The sequence below is a fragment of the Cyprinodon tularosa genome, unplaced genomic scaffold (genome assembly GCF_016077235.1).
Source record: "Cyprinodon tularosa strain WSP-4 unplaced genomic scaffold, ASM1607723v1 ctg282, whole genome shotgun sequence".
NCBI classification, from domain to species: domain Eukaryota; kingdom Metazoa; phylum Chordata; class Actinopteri; order Cyprinodontiformes; family Cyprinodontidae; genus Cyprinodon; species Cyprinodon tularosa.
In genome coordinates, this window is record NW_024038988.1 from 164,619 (window position 1) to 186,398 (window position 21,780).

The window sequence follows — 21,780 nt, forward strand, 5'->3', positions numbered from 1 at the left end:
GCCATTAGCATGTGAATGACCAAGGGCTCTGCTTGCAGGATTTTCCCACACAGGGTCCCCATCAGTCAAGAATGACAGCTCACTGACTTCATTCAACGAACCTGTAGAAAAAAGTCTAAGCAGCGACAGATGTCCAGCCTGAAACTAAGCACTGACCTCACTCCACCCAACAGCAAACAAAACAAAACAACTAAAAAAAAGCTGCAGTTTCCTCTTTCTCTGTGTTGAACCAGAAGCTGTTATTAACGTCCTTCACCCAGAGGCGGATCTGGGAAATGTGAGGCCCTAGGCAAAGACAGGCAGGGGCCCTCTGAACTGAGAAGACAACACATAAACCAGACCAATTCTACAGATAGAGAAATGTTAATAGAATAGACATCAATTCTCTGTTCTAGGTTTTGTCCCTCTCTTCTTGTTGTTTTCCTCTCTCTTTGTTTTGTACTCAGCTGACTTTTCATGCCGTCTCACAAGGAATGAAAGATTTTTTTCCAAGCACTAAGCTCACTTAGTGAGCTTAGATTAATATGACTTTCATCATATTAATCTAAGAGAGGATTTACAGAAATTTAAAAATGACGACTGGAAATTTACGGAGCCCCTAACGGGACATGGAGAGAAAAAATAAACTTTTGCGAGATCCCACAATACTTTTGCGAGATCCCGCAATAGTTTTGCGAGATCCCGCAATAGTTTTGCGAGATCTCGCAAAAAATAAACTTTTGCGAGATCCTGCAATACTTTTAAGGCGCTTTTAAGGCGGGATCTCGCAAAAGTTCTTTTTTTCCCCTCCATGTCCCTTTAAGGGCTCAGTAGAAATTAAAAGGAATGCAAATTTTTTTTTATTATGTATGACGTCTATGTGAACGCTGACTCCTCCACTTCATAGGTCAGTATTGATGGCCTTTCCTTTCACTCAGTGACACTGATGCAGCTCTTAGCATTTAAAAGGTTTAAGACGCCCGGTTCAGAATGAGTTGTTTATAAATATATAGATGGAGGTCCACCAAATAAAAGATGGCGTCACCACCCGATCTGAACCATTAGCTCATTCGCTCATGTGCAAGCAGATATTTATCAAGGTCCCCATTAACAATGTTATTATGGTACTGAAAGTACTTATTTCATCATCAAATGATGTTAAAATACATCTTATAAAAACTTTTAAGGACATTTCTGAGATAATTAGATGCGTTTTAAAATCTCTGTTAAATTGCTTGTCTGATGTCATCATCAGACAAGCATAGAGCAGTCCAGAAAAATATGATTTCACTGTGTTTATCTGTGTTTTTTTACATCTTTCTTTAGATTATGCAATATATCCCATTGCAGTACAACGAAACCTTAAACATAAAACTCAAAATTTCTACATTTATGTAAAAATCAAAGCTGAAAAAATTAGTTGATAAGTTATATAATGAATGCATTTATTTTCCCAGTAAATAAATGATTAGCATTTTACACATTGTAGGCAAAGCAAGGCAAATTTATTTGTATAGCACAATTCAGTACAAAGACAATGCAAAGTGCTTTACATGATTAAAATACAGGAAGAAAAAAACAGAATCAAAGCAGCATTGTAGTTTAGTAGACCTATCATAAAAACGCAGAACAAAATTATTTCAGTCTTTTTTACAAAACTCAATCAGGGGAAACTCAGGTCTACTTCTTGTTCTGTAAATGAGCTGATCCGAGATCCTGCTACTCAACAGATGTCAGAGCGACCAGATCTCCTCATTCCCTTCCTCCCCTCCTCTCCCTCACTCCACCTCTAAGTCAGGGCCCTCTGTTCAGGAGCCACGCGACTGCCAGGCGAACGTCGGGTCGTGAGAAACGGGGTCAAACAAAAGCAGCTATTCATCTAAAGCTAATCAGCATGAAGAGAGTAATAATCTTCAGAGTGGGTGGACAGTCCAGGAGGAGGAGAAGGCTGTAGCTTTGGCTGGTGACCAGAGACCACTGTGTCCCTCGAAAGTCTGGTAGTTACAAATCCATCATCATTCATACAATATAAACATGTTTAAATAACCATAACTTTGAGAAAAAAATTTAATTGAGAAAATATTCATTTTAAAATTAACTTCACATATTTTCTGTTGAAAGATTTCCAACCACAGAGGTCTTAAAGAACAGGTTTGAGAACATTAGAGTAACGGCAAACCTTTTTTTTTTATTTGGGATGTCGTGATGTAAACGTCAGTATTAAAGGTATACTATGCAACCGGGGTTGATTTTCCAGCGAGGCTCCCCCCAGAGGGCGAAAGTAAAAGTGCACTGTCGTAAATATGCTCAGCTGTTCTCCTGGTTTCTCCGTCAAACCAGGCACGGTTGCTTTGAGCTTAGCAGACAGGCAAACGCAACGAATCACCATGTCTACTGCGGTATGTGAAAGTATGAACATGCACACAGAGAGAGAGAAACCATTCCAAAGTTACTTACAATCGCATCAGCAGAAACGCGAGGTCGGCGTCACACTTGCAGCCCTCTTTTTCTTTTAGCTCTCGCCATTCGGAAAAAGCTTGCCCAAGGTTCACCCGTGTACGACTTCTCTCTCTGTCCGGAGCCCTTTTCCTCTTTCTTGCCTGCTCCGACATGGGCTTTCGCTGTTTCCTCGCTGGTTCCGCCATGATAACTGCACAAAGATCGCCACTGCGCTAGCAACGAGCATGCTTTTAACTGGGGGCGTGTAGCAGTTCTCGCCGTAAAGCAAGACAGACTCTCGCAAGACTTCTGAGCCTGTGGGTGCGGGCCGAGGGCTCCTGCAATTGCAAGGACGGCATTTCCCCTACAGACCACCAGGGCGGCCGAGAAAACCTTTGTTCGACCTGAAATGACTCATTTAATCATCCAAAATGTTATGGAACACATTAATTAACTGAAAAATGTTGCATAGTATGCCTTTAAGTTTAGTTGATTTTAGTTTTGAGTTGTGTTTGAACCAGTTACTTGATCCCGAGAGCAGAGAAAGTATCCTCCATTCTTGCTGGTTAAGTTGAACGGGGAATTCTGATGACATCTTAAAAATGAGGTTCAAGCCAAAATCACCCAGTGTGCACAGGGTGTGTCCTTCATGTTCACCGTTCAATCATTTACCCAGTTAAGCTTCTCTTAGTTACGTTTCGAAAAAGGATTTTAGTCCCGTATTGTAATAGTTCTCAAGCTTACAAGGATGAAAGATGTCTGTAATTTTCATCAGTGGTTCACTTCAATTATGACGGACAAAAATAGAAAAGTGTACTGTAAGAATATGTTTAGTGTCTGCCTCTGTGTGCGTCTCCGTCGTCTGCTTGCATATGTCCATATGGGTGTGAGGCTGGAATTGTGTGAATGCAGAGATGGGAAGTAACGAAGTACAAATACTTTGTTACTGTACTCAAGTAGATTTTTCTGATATTTTTACTTTACTTTACTACTTATTTTTATGGCGACTTTTTATTTCTACTCCTTACATTTTTACACAAATATCTGTACTTTCTACTCCTTACATTTTCAAAAATTGGCTCGTTACTTTAGTTTTGAATCATTTCAATGGAGTTACCGTTATTATTTTTCACGTCATCAATACCAAATTCAATCTAATTGGATGGGAATCTACGTTGCATTTGATGCACCACTACAAGATGAATCGACAGATTCGGCGGTATTCATTCGCAGCAAATCATTGCAGCTTGGTGGCGGTGGCGTTAGCATAATAGCATGGACGACGAGATGATTGAAAATGAACACAACGGAGATCTAGTCCTATTGGCAGACATCCATTTAAAATGTAGGCAACGGCATGAGAAAAGTGGTTTCTACTTTTACTTTTATACTTTAAGTAAATTTACAAGCCTGTACTTTGTTACTTTTACTTGAGTAAAGAAGTTTAATCAGTACTTCCACTTTTACCAGAGTATTTTTTACCAAAAGTATCTGTACTTTTACTCAAGTACGGAAAGTGAGTACTTTTGCCATCTCTGTGTGAATGTGACTGGATGAATGTGAAGTTGTTTCTCTCTACTTGTCAGGCTGGGTGCTTGTCTCCCCGCCACACCCACAGAACATCTTAGGCCCAAGTATAAGCGTGGCCTGTCTCCTCCCCCTCTAGGTGCAAGGTTGGGAACTTCAGTTGCTGCTGTCTCATTCCGGTTGACTTCTGGTCAGGGCCTGGGCCTCCTGGCCCTGTGGGGTGCCCACTTGAAGGAGGTGCGCCCCTGGACCTTGGGCCCTGGGGCTCTCATCCAGATCCACCTTGGATGTGACCAATCGATCGCGGGTGTAGCCAGGGGGCTTGCTGCCGCTGCCCCATGGGAACCGGGCGCTATGGTCTCCAGGGTCAAACCACTTGGGGACTGGGCTCCGTTTAGGGTTTGGCCCCTCAGGGGTCGGGCTACTGGTGCTCTCATCTGCACATCTCTGGTGGGTGTGGCTATCCCTATGTCTGCCCACCCTGTGTCCCTGTGGTCTGCGGTGCAGCAGTACTGTCGTCGCAGATATCAGATTTATAGTCCCCAATGGGTTTGGCTTAAATGTCGGCCAAACCCATTTGTACATGGACAAATACAACATTTTAATAAACAAAACATTCCTCGTGACATTTATGACTCACTAACCATTTAAATAAAAAAATTTTTCATTAATTTAAGACAAAATTATTCACAAACTTATATTACATTAAACTGCACTTACAATATTCACCACTGTTAGTCGCCATTTCCCTTTTTCTTCTGAACAAGTAGCAGGCGGCTTGCTTGGATGTCAGGAATCGCGGACAGATGGACCCAGTATTCAAGGAGAGACAGTCAGTGGGAAAGTTCAAAAAGGTTTATTAAATTAACAAAAGCTAAAGTGGAGCTGAGGCTCACGGACACTGCAGCAGGGGGGCGGGGCACCGCCATATCTCAGACACTCTGGTTTAGAAGTTCAGTCCATACCCCTTGAGAGGGGTGCAATCCAGCCGATGGGCTGACAGCTGACGTGGCTCGCGTCACCCAGAGTGTCCCCGATGCTGCAGCTCCGGAGGAGTTGCAGGAAGCTGATCCTGATCAGGGATTCAGATCAGGCAGGAACAGAACAAGTGGCAGGATCCAGGCTTCCAGGCAATAACAGAGCTCCGGGACAGGTTCAGAGTCTGACAGGGTCCGAAAGCGTGACCAGGTGGTCGCACACAGGAGCAGACAGGATCAGGTGCAGACGGGCAGGCTCAGTGGAAGAGGGTAGCCGATACAGGACGTGGAACCAGAACTTGATGCAGGACCTTTAAACTGGTCTCCTCCCTGGAGCCAGGCTTACTTTGATAAAAACTGAACCTCCACACATATAGAGCCAAAAACCCAGAGGACTCCGCGGGGGAGGAACAGTGGATGATCAGGAGACGAGACAGACACAAAAACCCTCTTTCCACTGGCCGCCAGGATCCATGATAAGAACCATGAAATAAAAATAACAGACAGGCTAACAGAAAGACAAATAATGATCTGGCCCTGAATGCTCAGGCTGAACTGAATATAACCAAGAGGAAACAGGTGGGAGGAATAAATCATAATTGAGGCAGGGAGGGAAAACGACAGGTGAAAGGAATGACTAATTAAGTGAGAGCAATCAGGCCAGATCATGACATTCGCAATGAATCATGGGATACCCAAAGCTACGAAGCATACACTAGACCTGTCCTTTGAAACTGGTAAAAAGAAGGCCGCACATGAAGGAGTCTTCCAATCTGAACGGCGCCATCATCAAGTAGCCCCCCCCCCCCCCATTTCTGTTTAGCAGCTTGATCCAGAGGCCAAATGTCCTTCCTGAGGAAAGACTTAATTGATCCGCATGACCTTGTTAACCTCATACGCCCTCCATCGGGCTAATTAGACTGTCACATAGATTTTGGTTCCTTGCCGTGGCCTCATGTTCCCTGTGAGCCCAGCATGACAATAAACATGCGACCTTCACCACTTCCAACAAAATGAATGCTACAGAGTTTTGAGATTATTAAAGATAGGCTCTCCGTGCGTCTACATCTTGGAGCTTTCTCTCTCCGGTTCTTTTTCCTGAAGAAAGAGATGACTCGGGACAAACGCTTTAAGTACAGAATGAAAATTATAATGATTAATCCGGACAGAGGAACTGCTTAATTAGATAAACTATTATGGAAAACATCAGTTCTGACACCCAACAGGCAGCTAATATTAGGGTGTAATAAACTCACACATCATCGGTGTTAATTATCCCAACAATATGAACTTTTTTTATCGACCAAATAGTTATTTTCTACTATAATGTACAAAAAAATCAATTTGGTCTCTCTTAGTTGAAAAGTAGCTATGATAAAAGTACAGGCCAAGTTAATGCTTTAGGCCATTGAGATGATCCACACAGCAGCAAAGTTGAAGAATAGTTCCGGCAGTGAGTAAGTGGTGGTGCCACAGGGTAAAAAAAATACTGAACCAACCACTGTTGGTACAAGTTCTCCCACTGATAAAGATGAGGAGAGTCTGTAATGTAGAAGCAGATCGTTAATGAAATTTTGGAGATGTTAGGGTTGTTCAGTTGTGCAATGGGTAGCACTACTGCCTTGCAGCAAGAACGCTCTGCGTTTGATCCCTGGCCTGGGGTCTTTCTACATGGAGATTGCATGTTCTCCCTGACCATGCGTGGGTTCTCTCTGGGTACTCTGGCTTCCTCCCACAGTCCAAAAACATGACTGTTAGGTTAATTGGCTCCTCTACATTCTCCTTAGATGTGAATGTGTGTGTGAATGCCTGTTTGTCCTGTTTGTGTCTGTGGACCCTGCACCTGCACGCCTCGTGACCCCAACAGGGATAAGCATGAGCAAGGGGTATTAGGTCACATGGGTAATCAGTGACAAAAATTGAAGTAACCTTTCTTTTCGAAGCAGGCGTTGAACCTGGAAGTGCTAAAAACTGTTTTTGACTGCTGAGGTAAGATGCTGTCAACAGGTGTAATGTACAGCTGTGCAAATATTATTTTCTTTGAGTGGAAACTGATGAGATTTGGACAAAATAAATGGATGACCTGCACATTAAGCATTGGTGGCTCCAACTTTAAGATAACAATCAATGCATCAATACTGTACACTGTGGGTATATTCTTGACTGGTCAAATTTCTGACCAGTGAGGTCAGAATTGGTGTCAAAGATCTGAATTTATTAGGTCAAAAACATTCAACATTGTAAATGTGCAATATTAAAATTTAAATGCTTGTTTGATGATTAGATTTAGCATTTAAGCAGCTAATGGAGCCTTTGTGCTTAATAAACCTGTTCAGAACACCCTTTTCCGTTCCAGACTAAAAAATATTTTGGACAGCCATTCATTTTGTCTCTGTTCCAGTAATCACTTCTCCCAGTATTGCATTTAACTTATTTTCAGCTCTTCATTGTCAGATTCTCCTGTTATGAATTGTGTCCTCAGTCTCAATGCCATTTCCTGTCTGTTTTTACCTCCCTCTCTCCAAGGGATTTTTGCTGTCTTAGTTGATAGCAGCTACAAGTTTTTTTTTTGTTTTTTTTTTTTTATTTTGAATCTTTTTTCTCTTTTCTTATATAGCATAATTCATACACATGTTGATTCAGCAAACTTTAATTTTAATTCAACTCAGTTTATTTCTATAGCACCAATTCACAACACACATTATCTCAAGGCACTTTACAGATACAATTAAACAAGATCATCCAGTTAAATTGATTCAAAGTTTTCTATCTAAGGAAAACCAGTTGATTGCATCGACTCATTAACTTAAAGGCAATCCCTCACGCTAAGCATGCTTGTAGCGACAGTGGAGAGGATAAACTTGCTTTTAACAGGAAGAAACCTCCAACAGAACCAGGCTCAGTGTGAGCGGCCATCTGCTGAGGGACGACTGGGGTTCAAGGAGACAGAAGCAGAGATACAAAAAGCAGCTGTAAAAGGCGGCCCCGTCCAGGAAACACACAGCCAGGCAGACGAGCTCCGAGCCAGCTCCCAGGCTTTACAGAACAGATTATCCCCATAAGTACTGTGAAATCTGTAGAAATTTATTGAACAGATCTTACAAAATAACAAATCTAAGAAGCAAAAAACTTCAGGTTTTCCTCTTTTTTTCACTAGAGGTGGGAAATGAATGAGCTTTCCTCTGATGAACAAAGGAGTCTGGCAACTAATTTATATCTGAAACCTCTCAGAGCAACAACAACTTGAATCCAATTATTTTACATAAAGTGGAACGTCAGGCTATGGCTTAATGTCTGGTTTAATATCCTGTTGCCATGCAACCAAATATTCCTGCTAGTTTCCGTCTTTCCTCAGTTAAAGGTAAATGCCAAATAAATCATACGACCATGAAGTGCCTCTTAAATCAAATTATACTTTAAATATGGTTGTTCTAATAATCAGAACATTATCAAAAGTTTATTTAAGTGAATTAGTTCATTAACTGAAACACATTGATTATAGCATTGTTACAGTGAAATTAGAGCACTACATCAGACCATTAAAAAGTAAAGGTCACTAGCATTATTTGTAATCAAATCAAATATCCTAAAACACTAACTGCCTTTCTATTTTTCTAATCTAAACTTTTTCCTGACAGAATCCCATATTTTTATTTTTTGTCTTTTTTCTTCAAGTGGAACGTCTTTCCGTCAGACTGCTTTATCCACCTCAGCTTTAAATCCCCGAGTCCGTTCTCCGGCAGTTTGCTGCGAAGCTGGTTGAAAAACAAGAACAAAAAAAAATAAGATATAAACTTCAGTCTGCAGAACAGACAACAACCTGACACACTTTGAAGTCATTTTATACATTTTAATTTCCCCCAGAATGATAAACCTGGTCATTAATGTATGGAAGACCGTTTCCGCCACTCTAAAAAAAAAAAAAAATGTATCTCATTATGAGATATTATCTCATTATATTGAGTTACTATCTCATTATAATGAGTTAGTATCTAATTATATTGAGATACTATCTCATTATATCCATCCATCCATCCATCCATCCATCCATCCATCCATCCATCCATCCATCCATCCATCCATCCATCCATCCATCCATCCATCCATCCATCCATCCATCCATCTTCCTCCGCTTATCCGGGGTCAGGTCGCGGGGGCAGCAGCTTAAGAAGGGAGGCCCAGACTTCCTAGCCTGGGTGCCATTCCGAACTTAGTCCCGCCCACAACGTTTGAGGTCGGGAAGTTCGGTCTGGCATTGCTTAATAGTAGCGCGAGTACGCTCGCACAATATCTGGCGGGCCAATCAAATTGTCAGGGCGGGCTTTATACGATGATGGACAGATGATCAACAGTAACGTAATCAACCACGTCACCAAAGCGCGCTTGGGTGACAACAACAATGGCTGCCGCTGGAGAGTTGAAGTGTGTAGATTCTGCTATTAGGTCTGTTCTAGAAGATATCGACAGCAAATTAATTTTAAAAGAGGAACAGAGAAACGCGATCAAGGCTCATCTTCTTATTCTAGACGTCCAACTGCACGCTTTGATTTTTGTTGACAACAACTATGCGTCGCTTAACATACGTCACGCACTCCGTTGCTCTTATTGGTTGTAGGTCTATCCAATTGAGTGCAGAGGCATTTTTTTTCCTGGTTCGTTCAAAACACGCCCCATAATCACAGCTCTATGGAGCAGCATCAGACTCATATTCTGATTAGAATTGAGTAGGACTACGTCAGGCTACAGACTTCCCTCTCCCCAGCCACTTGTTCCAGCTCTTCAGGAGGAACCCCAAGGCGTTCCCAGGCCAGCCGAAAAAACATAGTCTCTCCAGCGTGTCCTGGGTCTTCCCCAGGGCCTCCTCCCGGTGGGACGTGCCCGGAACACCTCACCAGGGAGGCATCCAGGAGGCATCCTAACCAGATGCCCGAGCCACCTCAACTGGCTCCTCTCGACGTGGAGGTGCAGCGGCTCTACTCCGAGTCCCTCCCGGATGACCGAGCTTCTCACCCTATCTCTAAGGGAGAGCCCAGCCACCCTATGGAGGAAACCCATTTCGGCCGCTTGTATCCGCGATCTCGTTCTTTCGGTCATGACCCAGAGTTCATGACCATAGATGAGGGTAGGAACGTAGATCGACCGGTAAATCGAGAGCTTCGCTTTTTGACTCAGCTCTCTCTTCACCACGATGGACCGGTACAGCGCCCGCTTCACAGCAGACGCTGCGCGAATCCACCTGTCGATCTCCCGCTCCCTTCTTCCCTCATTCGTGAACAATTATATTGAGTTACTGTCTCATTATATTGAGTTAGCATCTTTTTATATTGAGTTACTATCTCATTATAATGAGATACTATCTCATTATATTGAGTTACTTTGTCATTAAATTAAGATACTATCTCATTATATTGAGTTAGTATCTCATTATAATGAGACAATTTTTTTTCTTTTTTACAGAATGGCGGAAACCGGCTTCCATATTAATGGCAATACTGCAGAGAGCTGTAAATATAAGCCTAACATATAGTAGAAACTACCCATTGTTTATTACATGAAGAACAACATGGTGGAATCTGATTTTGCATTCCTTCTTTATCTCCTGATTCTGTAACACATACAGTCAGGGTAAGATTTTACTGCTGGACTATCTGGCTTTGCTTTCGTATCCCATAACACATCAATGTTGGCAAGGATTTAAGTTGGTTTGAAATTGCCCTAAATTATAAAACAGAAAAGAGCTTCTAAAATCTGATTAGTTCCTCGTTTGACCGGGAAAATCTTTTTAAATTACTCTATGGAAGTGGACCACAAGCAAAACCACACACTTTCAGCTGAAACAATTATCTAATGGAAACTGCATTGGTTTGTTCTTGAAATATTATATGGTACAAATTTGCTGCAATATAAAACATGAATATTTTCTACTGCCACGTAGTTATTAATTACTTTACAAACAACATAACAAATCTGCACTATTTCTTACATACCTGCTGCAAGATGGCATCCTGTGATTCTTCCAGGTTCAGTGAGGAAGCTGATGTGGACAAAGTGATTTTCACCAGCTTCCTCTCTATTGGCTGCACGTTAGATAAGCCTAAAGGGAAAAGAAATATGGAATTATTAGGAAATCACAGTTGAGATATAGAATTGATAGTCTGTAAATCAAATATATATCTCAGCACGTGATACAGTACAATATATTTTACATTCCTGTATTTATTTCTGCCAACCACCTGTAAGTTTACTTCTCTCTGTGTAGCACCTCATCATCAAAAAGTATTAATCATAGATGTAAAATACTAAAAATGAAGCATTTCCTGATTCTAAGACCTTCCATGTCGTTTTCCGACATGTTTAACTCACCACTACAGATAAAAGGATACGTGTTGGAGCAGGGTCTCATATTCCACACGCCGCTTCTTGTAGTCACACATGTGTTTTCCACATCTACTGTTTGACTTTGATTCCATTTGCTGAATGAAGTCATCTTCAGGCGCTGACCGTCTGACCACCTCCAGGACTCTCTGTACAAGCCGATCCATGCATATTTGTCCATCAGGAGCTGTTCGATGGCGTCATTCTCAGACTGATTTCTCACACTGGCCAGATCTGTGTGGTTAGCCCTGCAGTACTTTTGAGCATCGGTCCAATTCATGTATTTATTCACATAGACATATTTTGAACCCGAATCTTAAAAAAAATACAAAATGAAAGAAATGAACAAGCAAAGAGTTGATCTTTCCCTAAAATACCCCGAATATAAATTAGATTGAATGTTAAAATATGAGCTACAACTGTGTGTATGATAAATAACCTCAAGCAAGACTTATGTAAATATCTCAATAAAACTAATATTACAAGCTGTTTCTTTAAATTAATCACAGAATTAACCTTCTCAATTACTTGTAGAGCACTCTTTGCCCTTATAACCTGCTGTAATTGTGATCATAGCCATGTACCAGCTTCAGGTTGCTTTCCGGTCAAACAGTGCACTCCTAAAGAGCAACAGGCTTACTGAGTTTTTAAGCTGTACAATCTTTTCGATAAAAAGACTGTGATTTTCAGACAGAGTGGGAAAAACACATTGTAGTAGTGCTGTTTTTGCTCTCTTACCATTGTAACAGACAAAGGGTTGCTCTACATAGCAATCGTACATGTCCCATCCCCACGTTGAATATATCTCAGCGCAGTGAAAGTGATCATAAGGACTTCCTTGTTCACCATTCCACAATCTAAAGTCAGCCTGTCCGTCTCCATAAAATCCTTCCTTTTCCAGAGACCATAACCATTCACTGGAACTGCTGTGCAAACCTATCCAGAACTCCTCTGCTCTGTTGTTGAGGAGATTATTCACCAGGGCCATGTCTTCAGTGCTGTTGATGGTGACCAGGTCTGTGTACATTTCTCTGCAGTACATCTGGGCTTCAGCCCAGGTCTTGTTTGTATTCACAAGGTGATAAACGTGTGAAGAACATGAATAGAGAGCGCACAGCCCTGCAACAAATAAACAAAACAAATTTTTTCTCTCTAAATCGTCATGAGGCTGGTGCCTGTCGCAAGTGCTAAAAGTCAAGGACAATTTGGAGAGACCAGTCAACCAAACTGGAGTATTGGGAGAGGACCGCCACATGATGCATGAGAAGATCAAGCAGAACAACTCAGGGATGGAATTCTAAACAAGAACCTTCTTGGTGACGGTAACATTGCTAGTCTAAGTGATTTCATGTATTGATGAAACCGAATCAATGAAGGACACAGTGAGACAAAAATATGATTAATATTATAGTGTTAGAGTATAAGTTTTTCTTCGTCATGCAGAAATATATAAAAAAAAACATATTGGCGACTGATTTGATCTTTCTGTAAAGAGCTCAGCTCAGCTTTCTGCAGAGCTGCTTTTTTCACTACTGCTGTTGCTTTTAGTGTCAACATAGCATTTGCCAGTTCCAAAGTTGACGTTTTCCAAAGTCAGATATACTCTGGAACTTTGTTGGCTCCATGCCGGTCAAACTGGCCCTGGACCCGCACTACACTTCTTGTAGAAAAAAGAAAACTCATTAACCTGTGGCTCCTTTATTGTGCAGTTTGTTCTCCTTGAAAACTGCAGCTTACTCCAATTTGAAGCGACAATTACAAGCGACCGGGAAATGAGAACAAGATAAACCACTTTATTATACCTAACACCTCCACTATAACCTGACAGAGAGTCAAAAGAATATGAAAACTCAAAAACATATTTGGGCCCACGATCCAATGAATTGGCAGAACTACGCACTGAGGCAGAGACAGACTGGCAGCCCAGGACCGTCAGCCAACCTAATAACCAAAACAGATGAAAACAGGTGACATGGCTCATTTCAAAGCACCCAGGGAGCCATACTCTGAGAAAAGCTTTCGGGTGCATGTGTACACACAGGAAAATTTTTGGAAATCAGGCTGGAGATATCGGTAAAACATTCATGCAAAATCATCCCTCCCTGTCCTGGGAAAATGAGCGGTTGAAGAGTAACTACATAAGAATTCTCCATCCAGGCAGCATTTAACTCATTCATACTATCTTCTCCTTTCTAAATTATTTTTTTCTTTGGTTTGTTTCAGCTTAGTTTATTACTTCTTGTTTGATATTTGAATGATAATAGAAATAATGTAAATAATATGATGAATATTGTCGGGTTCATAAATGTAGATTTGCAAAAGAACTGAAATATAAGGTAATGGATACAATTTCTGCAGAAGGAGAGACAGTTGAACCCCACGCTGCAAAATATCTAAATCTAGATAAGCCATTTTTTTCTTAAAATAAGTGCATTTGTTCTTGAATTGAGGAGGTAAAAGAGACATTTTGCCAATGGAACAAGACAATTTACACTTAAAATAAGAAAACACAATTGCATTGTCTTATTTCAAGTGCATATTATCTAATTATCTTATTTTAAGAGTAAATGAATCATTCCATATGCAAACTATCTCATTTACCTGCTCAAATTAAGGGTGAATACACTTAATTTAAGAAATTTTTACTTATTTTTATATCGTTTTTGCAGTGCAGACTCAAACACACTGTCTCCCACTGGACCTCCTCCGCAGAGCGTTTTATTAACAGAACATGACGCATGGTTACAAACAGAGTATTGTTCTGACAGAAAAATTGATCAGTTCATAAAGACAGAATGCTCCATCAGAATGACAAGGCAGGATGGTCTCCTGACTGAATCATGAGACAGGAGTGGAGCATCCCCTCGCACAAATGTTTCATAAACACACATTAATTTTATAATCATCATTGAATAAACCTAACAAATATCTACCATAAGTATTTTGCAACATGCATTTCACAATATTACTGTTATTTGTTTTGTTAAATTGTATTGGACACCCTATCATAATTTCACAGTGACCTATTTATTGTACACAACCCTTTGCTATGTCTCCTTATGGTTATCTAAGGATTTCCAGCCTTACATCAAATAAGACCTCCCAATTATGTATTACTACTGTAATTCTTTATTATCAGGAATTCCATAAAGTGTAGTTAGAAGCATTCAGCTGATCATTATCCAACCACATCTGTTTTGATAATAGAAAACAAACAAACCAAAATATTTTAACAAACCAAATATTTTAACAAACCAAACATTTTACATTCTTGACCACATCTACACTGCAAAAAAAATAAAATCTAAATAAGTAATTTTTTCTTAAAATCAGTGCATTTTTTCTTGAATTAAGGATTGAAGTGAGACACTTTGCCAATGGAACAAGACAATTTACACTTTAAACAAAAAAAAACAATCGTATTATCTTATTTCAAGTGCATAATATCTAGATAGCTTATTTTAAGAGTAAAAATACTCATTCCATTGGCAAATCATCTTATTTACCTGCTCAAATTAAGGGTAAATACACTTAATTTAAGACATTTTTACTCATTTTGAGATCGTTTTTGCAGTGTAAATACGACACTATAAATGTAGATTTCATCTGTTTGATAAAATGCAAAATCTACAAATGTTACTTACCAATTAGGAGCATGCATTTTATAGACTTCCCATCCATTTTGAGTATAGAGGTTTATCTTAAGGATCTAAAAATAAAAGACATAGAGAGGTCACCAGATTAACAAAACTAATAGTTTTCTACCCTTTTTTAATCCCTCCAAAAATTGTTAATTAATAGTAAACTGCATTGGTAAGTAAATAATCATTGATAATTGACTTTATGGAAACGTTCTTCACCAAGAACACATTTATTTAAACATTACCAAAGGCAAATCAAATAATACAGACCAAATAAACAATATAAATTTGTTTTTTCCCCCAAGAAAAAGTATGTTTGAATAAGAGTTATTGGCATGTTTGCACTATTCTAACCTGACTCAGTAATGCAGATAATTGTGCTTCAAAGAAATAATGTCTTACCTGCGCTTAGCTGGAGTCCTTCTGTTCATATTTCAGCTCAGCTTCAGGGTTGGTGCATAAATATATTCTGTTCAGCAGAAACTCCTCTGCCATAGTTTGACTATCAAACCCTTGTACAATACCTGAAAACTATAGGGTTTGCGTGATAGAGAACTTTTGCACAGTCAGTTTGTCAGTCCTATGCAAACCACATAGTTTACACTGCAGCATCTAAAGTACACAAATGCATGACTTGTAAATCTGTTGATGGGAAAAACACCCAAATGAAAAAGGAATGGTACAGAGTAGCATGCATGGCTATGCAAAATTTCTCAGAAAAACCAGTGGAAGTGTCCTCAACCTGCGACCTCAAGCTTCAATGGATATTTTCAGAATTAATTCAATTCAATCCAGTTTATTTCTATAGCGCCAATTCACGACACGTCATCTCAAGGCACTTTACAGTTCACCAGATCATAAAGTCAAATTGATTCAAAGTTTTCTATCCAAGGTAAACCAGTTGATTGCATTTACTCATCAACTTGAATGCAATCCCTCTCACTAAGCATGTTTGTAGCGACAGTGGAGAGAAAAAACTCCCTTTTAATGGGAAGGAATTTCCAGCAGAGACAGGCTCAGAGTGAGCGGCCATCTGCCAAGGCCGACTGGGGTTCAAGGAGACAGAAGCAGAGATACCAAAAGCAACTGTAAAAGGCGGCCCCGTCCAGGAAACACGCAGCCAGTCAGACGAGCTCTGAGCCATCTCCCACGTCTCAGGATGAAGACAGCACATCAATTAAAGCAGGCTTAGGTTATTAAATAATGTCACAATATTTTAACTTCAAACAAAGCACTGTTTGATCAATCTTTTGAAAGTAAAAGGGTTAATGCAAGCTTGCCAATGTATGGCTGTCCGTCCAAACTGACAGGCTGGGAAAAGAGAGCATTAAAAGGGCATAGACTTATTTGCTATTAGGTCACTATAGTTACATACAAATTTTTTCTGAAAAACCAACATATTGTTTTTTTTTTTTTTTTTTTTTAATGCTTTGCTTATTCTCAGTTTTTTAGTAAATAATGCCATTCATGTATACATAAAATAGCAACACAAAGTTACTGGAGGTACAGTAATGTACGTGCACAGGGAGTAAACGAGGAAGCAATAGGCTAAGCAAGTTAGCAACTATTCTTGGATTCCCCCTCTGTACCTCGTCGGCTTTCTGATCTTCTGGTCTGTGAACTTGGTTCTGCTACGACTTCGGCTTTGGACATTCCCTTCAGGACTCTGTTGCCCCTCGGCTGGCTTCAGCTCCACTCAGAAACAGGTCAGTGACTGTTTTCTCTTAATTGTTATCAGCCCTTATGTCGGGTTCATAAAATTTAGGCTTTTTGAAAAAGGAAGAACTGAAATACACAATTTATGGATACAATTTCCGCAGAAAGGAGAGACAGTTGAACCCCAGACTCAAACGCACTGTCTCCCACTGGACCTCCTCCGCAGAGCGTTTATTAACAGAACATGACGCATGGTTACAAACAGACTATTGTTCTGACAGAACAATTGATCAGTTCATGAAGACAGAATGCTCCATCAGAATGACAAGGCAGGATGGTCTCCTCACTGAATCATGACACAGGAGTGGAGCATCCCCTTACAAAAATGTTTTATAAGCACACATTAATTTTATAATCATCACTGAATAAACCTTATTAGTCACTGACTTGAGTCTGTGTTCCCACACAGGATCCGGTTTATCCGCCCCAGCTGATGAGCAGCCAGTGTTCAATAAAGGCTAGTTTTGAACTATCCACATCTGTCTGTTTTTCAATATTGGGTCCAAGGTTTGGAACTCGTTACAGATTCGGAATAAAGTTAGAGGTTAAACTAACAAATACTACAGAATAGGAGAATATAGAATGAAGAATATTGATAAACAGGGGTCCCTATGTCCTCCAGCAGTCTAAGCCTATAGCAGCATAACTATAGAGATAAGCAAACGTCTGCTGCCGCTACATGTTCATCCAGGAGGAGGTTGTGCAAAACATACAACTGGATGCAGTCTGTTGGGTTTCCGTATGTAAAGCACCAGTCTGTCTTCAGACTTGATTTAACTAGGTGGCCAAAGTAAACCAGAATGCCTGTCAAATTTGTCTATATAAAAAAAAGCCATGTGTGGCAGTGAGATTGTTGGGAGCTGGAGAAGTTCCACCTTTCTCCAGCAGAGTCCACCGTGGATCCTTCTGAGTGAGCCTCCTGCACAGCTGCAGCCCATCAAGATCATCAGGGGATCCACTATATAAGCTGTCTTCAGACCTTGCCTCAACGCCGCAGTGTTGATCCAGTTGGTCAGCGCCTAAGCCTAGACTCTCAGTGTATCTTCATGACTTTGAATCCAGCCAGGATTCTAACCGTTGTCTCTATCTTCCAGGAAACCAGTGTCTCCTCTGTGAAGCTCTGGAAGAGCTAACCTGCCGAGCCGACCCTCAGAGCCAAACCCGAAGAACCATAGAGAACTTCCATGCAGCTCAGGACTAAGAGCTGGAAAACCCAAAGCCAAGGTCTGTTCATTTGTAGACGTGAGACGCTGAAGCAGCAAGCGGACTCTGCTGATCAACTCCTCTCCAGATCCAACAGTGACTCTCCCAAAGCTAACCTCAAGAACCCTCAAGGTACAATCAGTTGTTATCAAGAAATCAAGCTCCAACGTGCAACGCTAACTGAACTGTCTCTCACGCAGATTCCGGTGAACCAGTATCCAGGCCCGAGCCAGAACCAGTACATTCTGTGTGCTTGTGTCAAAATAAACTTGTTGAACTTTTATTCCTGTGTCAGTCAGTGGTGTTCTGCATAATTGGGTCACTTTTAGAGTACCCATCATGACAGAACACTGCGGCCAAACTCAAGGCCCAGCGGAACACTACATCCGTCGATTGGAGGAACAAGCGGCCCAGATCCATGGACACGGCCTGGCGCTACGTGAGTTAAACACCCACATTGAAAGGCAAAATCAAGCTATCCAGAGCTATGCTAACTACATGAATAGCGCTAATGCTGCACCGGTACCTCAACCATTTCCGGGTCCAGTTCCTCCTCCGAGGTCACCAGCAGTGACGTCATCCGAGTTCCGCCCAAGTCTCCCAGAGAGATTTTCTGGTAACATGAAAGATTGCAAAGGATTTTTATTTCAGTGCCGTTTGATTTTCCAGAACTCTCCAGGCAGCTTTTCCACGGATTACAAAAAGATAACCTTCATCCTTTCTCAGCTAACAGGAAGAGCCTTGGAGTGGGCTCAGGCAAGATTTGCCACCGACGATAGCCTTAATTGCTATTACTCTGATTTCATCTCCGAATTTACTCAAGTTTTCAACCAAGAAACTGATCAAACAATTGACTCTCGAGCTCTTTTCAATTTAAAGCAGGGAAATTCTTCTGTGGCAGAATTTTCCATCAACTTCCGGGTTAAAGCGGCAGCTTCCGGATGGAACCAAAGCGCTCTGAAGGGAGCCTATTTCATGGCTTTAAATGAGCATATTAAGGATGAGCTCGCAACTCTTGACGAACCAGCTACCCTCGAAGACTTAATTCGTCTTACGATCAGATTGGATAATAGAATCCGTGCCAGAAACAGTTCTAAAAAGCAGGGGACACTTTCTTCTGCCTCACATAACGTGACTGTTTGTTCTTCCCCCACAGAGCAGCTGCTCATACAGAGACCTAAGGCTCAGCCTCTCCCTCTGCCTATTCAGGCCTCTCATTCGGGTGAAAGAGATGTCGAACCCATGCAGGTGGGACATTCCAGGCTCACCCCTGAGGAGAGACAAAGACGTTTTCTAAGCAAATTATGCATTTACTGTGGTGAGAGTGGACATTTCATCGCTTCCTGCCTGGCTAAATCAAAAGCCTGGGCCCGCCAGAGGATCTGAGGAGTCTGGCGGGCCAAATTAACACTAAGAAATCTCCTCGATTGTTGCTTCCTGCCACGTTGTTTTGTTCAAACCAAAGCCTCTCCTTTTCTGCATTCATCGATTCAGGCTGTGAACGGAACTTAATCGATTCGAACCTCGTCCAACAACTCCAAATTGAAACCATTCCTCTGACTCAACCTCTTAGTGTCTCTGCTATTGACGGAAAAAGACTTCACCAAGTTACCCATCAAACTCAACCCCTCGAGCTACTTCTGTCAGGTTACCACCGAGAGACAATAACGTTTTTTGTTTTTCCTTCTGCATGTTCCCCCCTGGTGCTTGGTTTTGAATGGTTGGAGAAGCATAATCCTCACATAAATTGGACCGAACGTCACCTGGAATCGTGGTCCACTTCATGCCATGAAACATGCCTCCATTTGGCTGCTCCCTTGGTGGGGTCTCCTAGAGGTGGGGGGGAGATGGACTCTCCTGACCTTTCTTCCGTTCCTTCCGAGTACCATGACCTAGCTCCTGTCTTCAGTAAGGTCAGTGCGATGTCCCTACCTCCACACAGACCATATGACTGCGCCATTGAACTTTTACCTGGAGCACCACTACCTAGCAGCAGGTTGTATAACATTTCTAAGCCTGAAAGAGAGACCATGGAAAAATACATTAATGAATCATTAGCTGCAGGAATAATCCGCCCATCTTCCTCTCCTTTGGGCGCCGGGTTCTTCTTCGTTGGAAAGAAAGACGGCTCCCTGAGACCATGTATGGTTACCAAGGTTTGAACCAAATCACTATAAAGAACAAATACCGACTTCCTCTACTCGCCTCAGCATTCGAACCTGTACAAGGAGCTACAGTTTTCACTAAACTGGATTTAAGGAATGCATATCATCTTCTTAGGATCGGAGAAGGTGATGAATGGAAAACAGCCTTCAAGACTCCCTTGGGCCAGTTTGAGTATTTGGTGATGCCTTTTGGTCTAACTAACGCTCCAGCCTGCTTCCAAGCCCTCGTGAACGATGTTCTCAGAGACTTTTTAAATGTGTTCGTCTTCGTCTATATTGATGACATACTCATTTACTCTAGGAACCTCGCTGAACATAAGAAACATGTCCGCCTTGTTTTACAGAGACTGCTGGAGAACAAGCTGTTCGTTAAGGCCGAGAAGTGCGAATTTCATCAGTCTTCAGTCACCTTTTTGGGGTTTGTGCTCGAGGGCGGCCAGGTAAAACCATCTGAGGACAAAATCAAGGCCGTGTTAGATTGGCCAGTTCCAGAGAACCGCAAACAACTACAGAGATTCCTGGGCTTTGCAAACTTTTATCGTCGGTTCATCAGGAACTATAGCCAGACCGCCCTGCCATTAACTTCTCTGACTTCTGTCAAACGCATTTTTCAGTGGACTCCTGAGGCGCAAGCTGCGTTTGATAAATTGAAATCCTTATTTTCCAGAGCACCAGTGTTAATGCAGCCTGACCCTGCTAAACAGTTTATTCTCGAGGTGGACGCCTCTTATTCTGGAGTTGGAGCGGTCCTATCCCAGAGACTTGACACGGATCAAAAGATCCATCCTTGTGCATTCTTCTCCCGTAGACTTTCTTCCGCAGAGCAGAACTACGATGTGGGAGACCGTGAGCTGTTGGCCATCAAACTGGCGCTGGAGGAATGGAGACATTGGCTGGAGGGAGCTGAGCATCCGGTTCTAGTATGGACTGACCACAAGAACCTGGCTTACATCCAGTCAACCAAGCAAGCCAATCCTCGTCAATCCATCTTTTTCTCACGGTTTAATCTCATCATTTCCTACAGACCCGTATCCAAGAATGTCAAACCCGATTCTCTCTCTCGTCTTTACTCCATCGATCATCCAGAGACACCTGAACCAGTCCTTCCGCCTTCCTGCACTGTTGGAGTGGTTAACTGGGAAATCACTGACCTAATCAACTCCGCCCTGGCTACAGAACCTGACCCAGGTAACGGTCCCACTAACCGAACCTATGTGCCATCTTCTGTCAGGTCCCGTCTCATCCAATGGATGAATGCCGCCAAGTTTTCTGCTCATCCGGGAGTCAGTAGAACCATCGCTTTGATCTCTAGACGCTTCTGGTGGCCAACCCTCCATCGAGATGTTAAGGAGTATGTCTTGGCTTGCTCCACATGTGCCCGTAATAAAGCCTCACATCAACCTCCTTCAGGCCTGCTTCAGCCACTTCCGGTTCCCTCGCGCCCTTGGTCTCATATTGCCATTGACTTTGTCACCGGCCTCCCCGTTTCTCGAGGTATGTCCACCATTTTCACCATTGTTGACCGTTTTTCGAAGACCTGCCATCTCATTCCCCTTAGGAAACTCCCCTCGGCCTTCCAGACAGCCCAGCTCCTCGTTAAACACGTCTTCCGCTTACACGGCATCCCCCAGGAGATCCTCTCGGACCGGGGTCCTCAGTTCATATCCCAGGTCTGGAAGGCATTCTGTTCTGCACTCGGCTGTAAACCCTCTCTGACCTCTGGTTACCATCCACAATCCAACGGACAAACAGAGAGGA

At 41.9% G+C, this 21,780-nt stretch overlaps 1 protein-coding gene and 1 long non-coding RNA gene across 2 annotated transcripts; both read right to left on the bottom strand.

Annotated features, from left to right (window-relative positions):
- Window positions 1-8,584: 8,584 nt before the first annotated feature.
- Window positions 8,585-11,040, bottom strand: LOC119786928. The gene is made up of 2 exons (XR_005281255.1): window positions 10,910-11,040; window positions 8,585-8,677 (listed from the first exon to the last, which is right to left on the bottom strand). It is a non-coding gene; the product is annotated as an uncharacterized LOC119786928 (long non-coding RNA).
- Window positions 11,041-11,205: 165 nt separating this feature from the next.
- LOC119786915 (putative C-type lectin domain family 20 member A) lies at window positions 11,206-15,008 on the bottom strand. Its single transcript, XM_038290492.1, has 3 exons — window positions 14,942-15,008; window positions 12,036-12,416; window positions 11,206-11,612 (listed from the first exon to the last, which is right to left on the bottom strand). The coding sequence occupies exons 1-3, from the start codon at window positions 14,976-14,978 to the stop codon at window positions 11,206-11,208; spliced, it is 825 nt and encodes a 274-aa protein (XP_038146420.1). The 5' UTR covers window positions 14,979-15,008.
- Window positions 15,009-21,780: the final 6,772 nt, after the last annotated feature.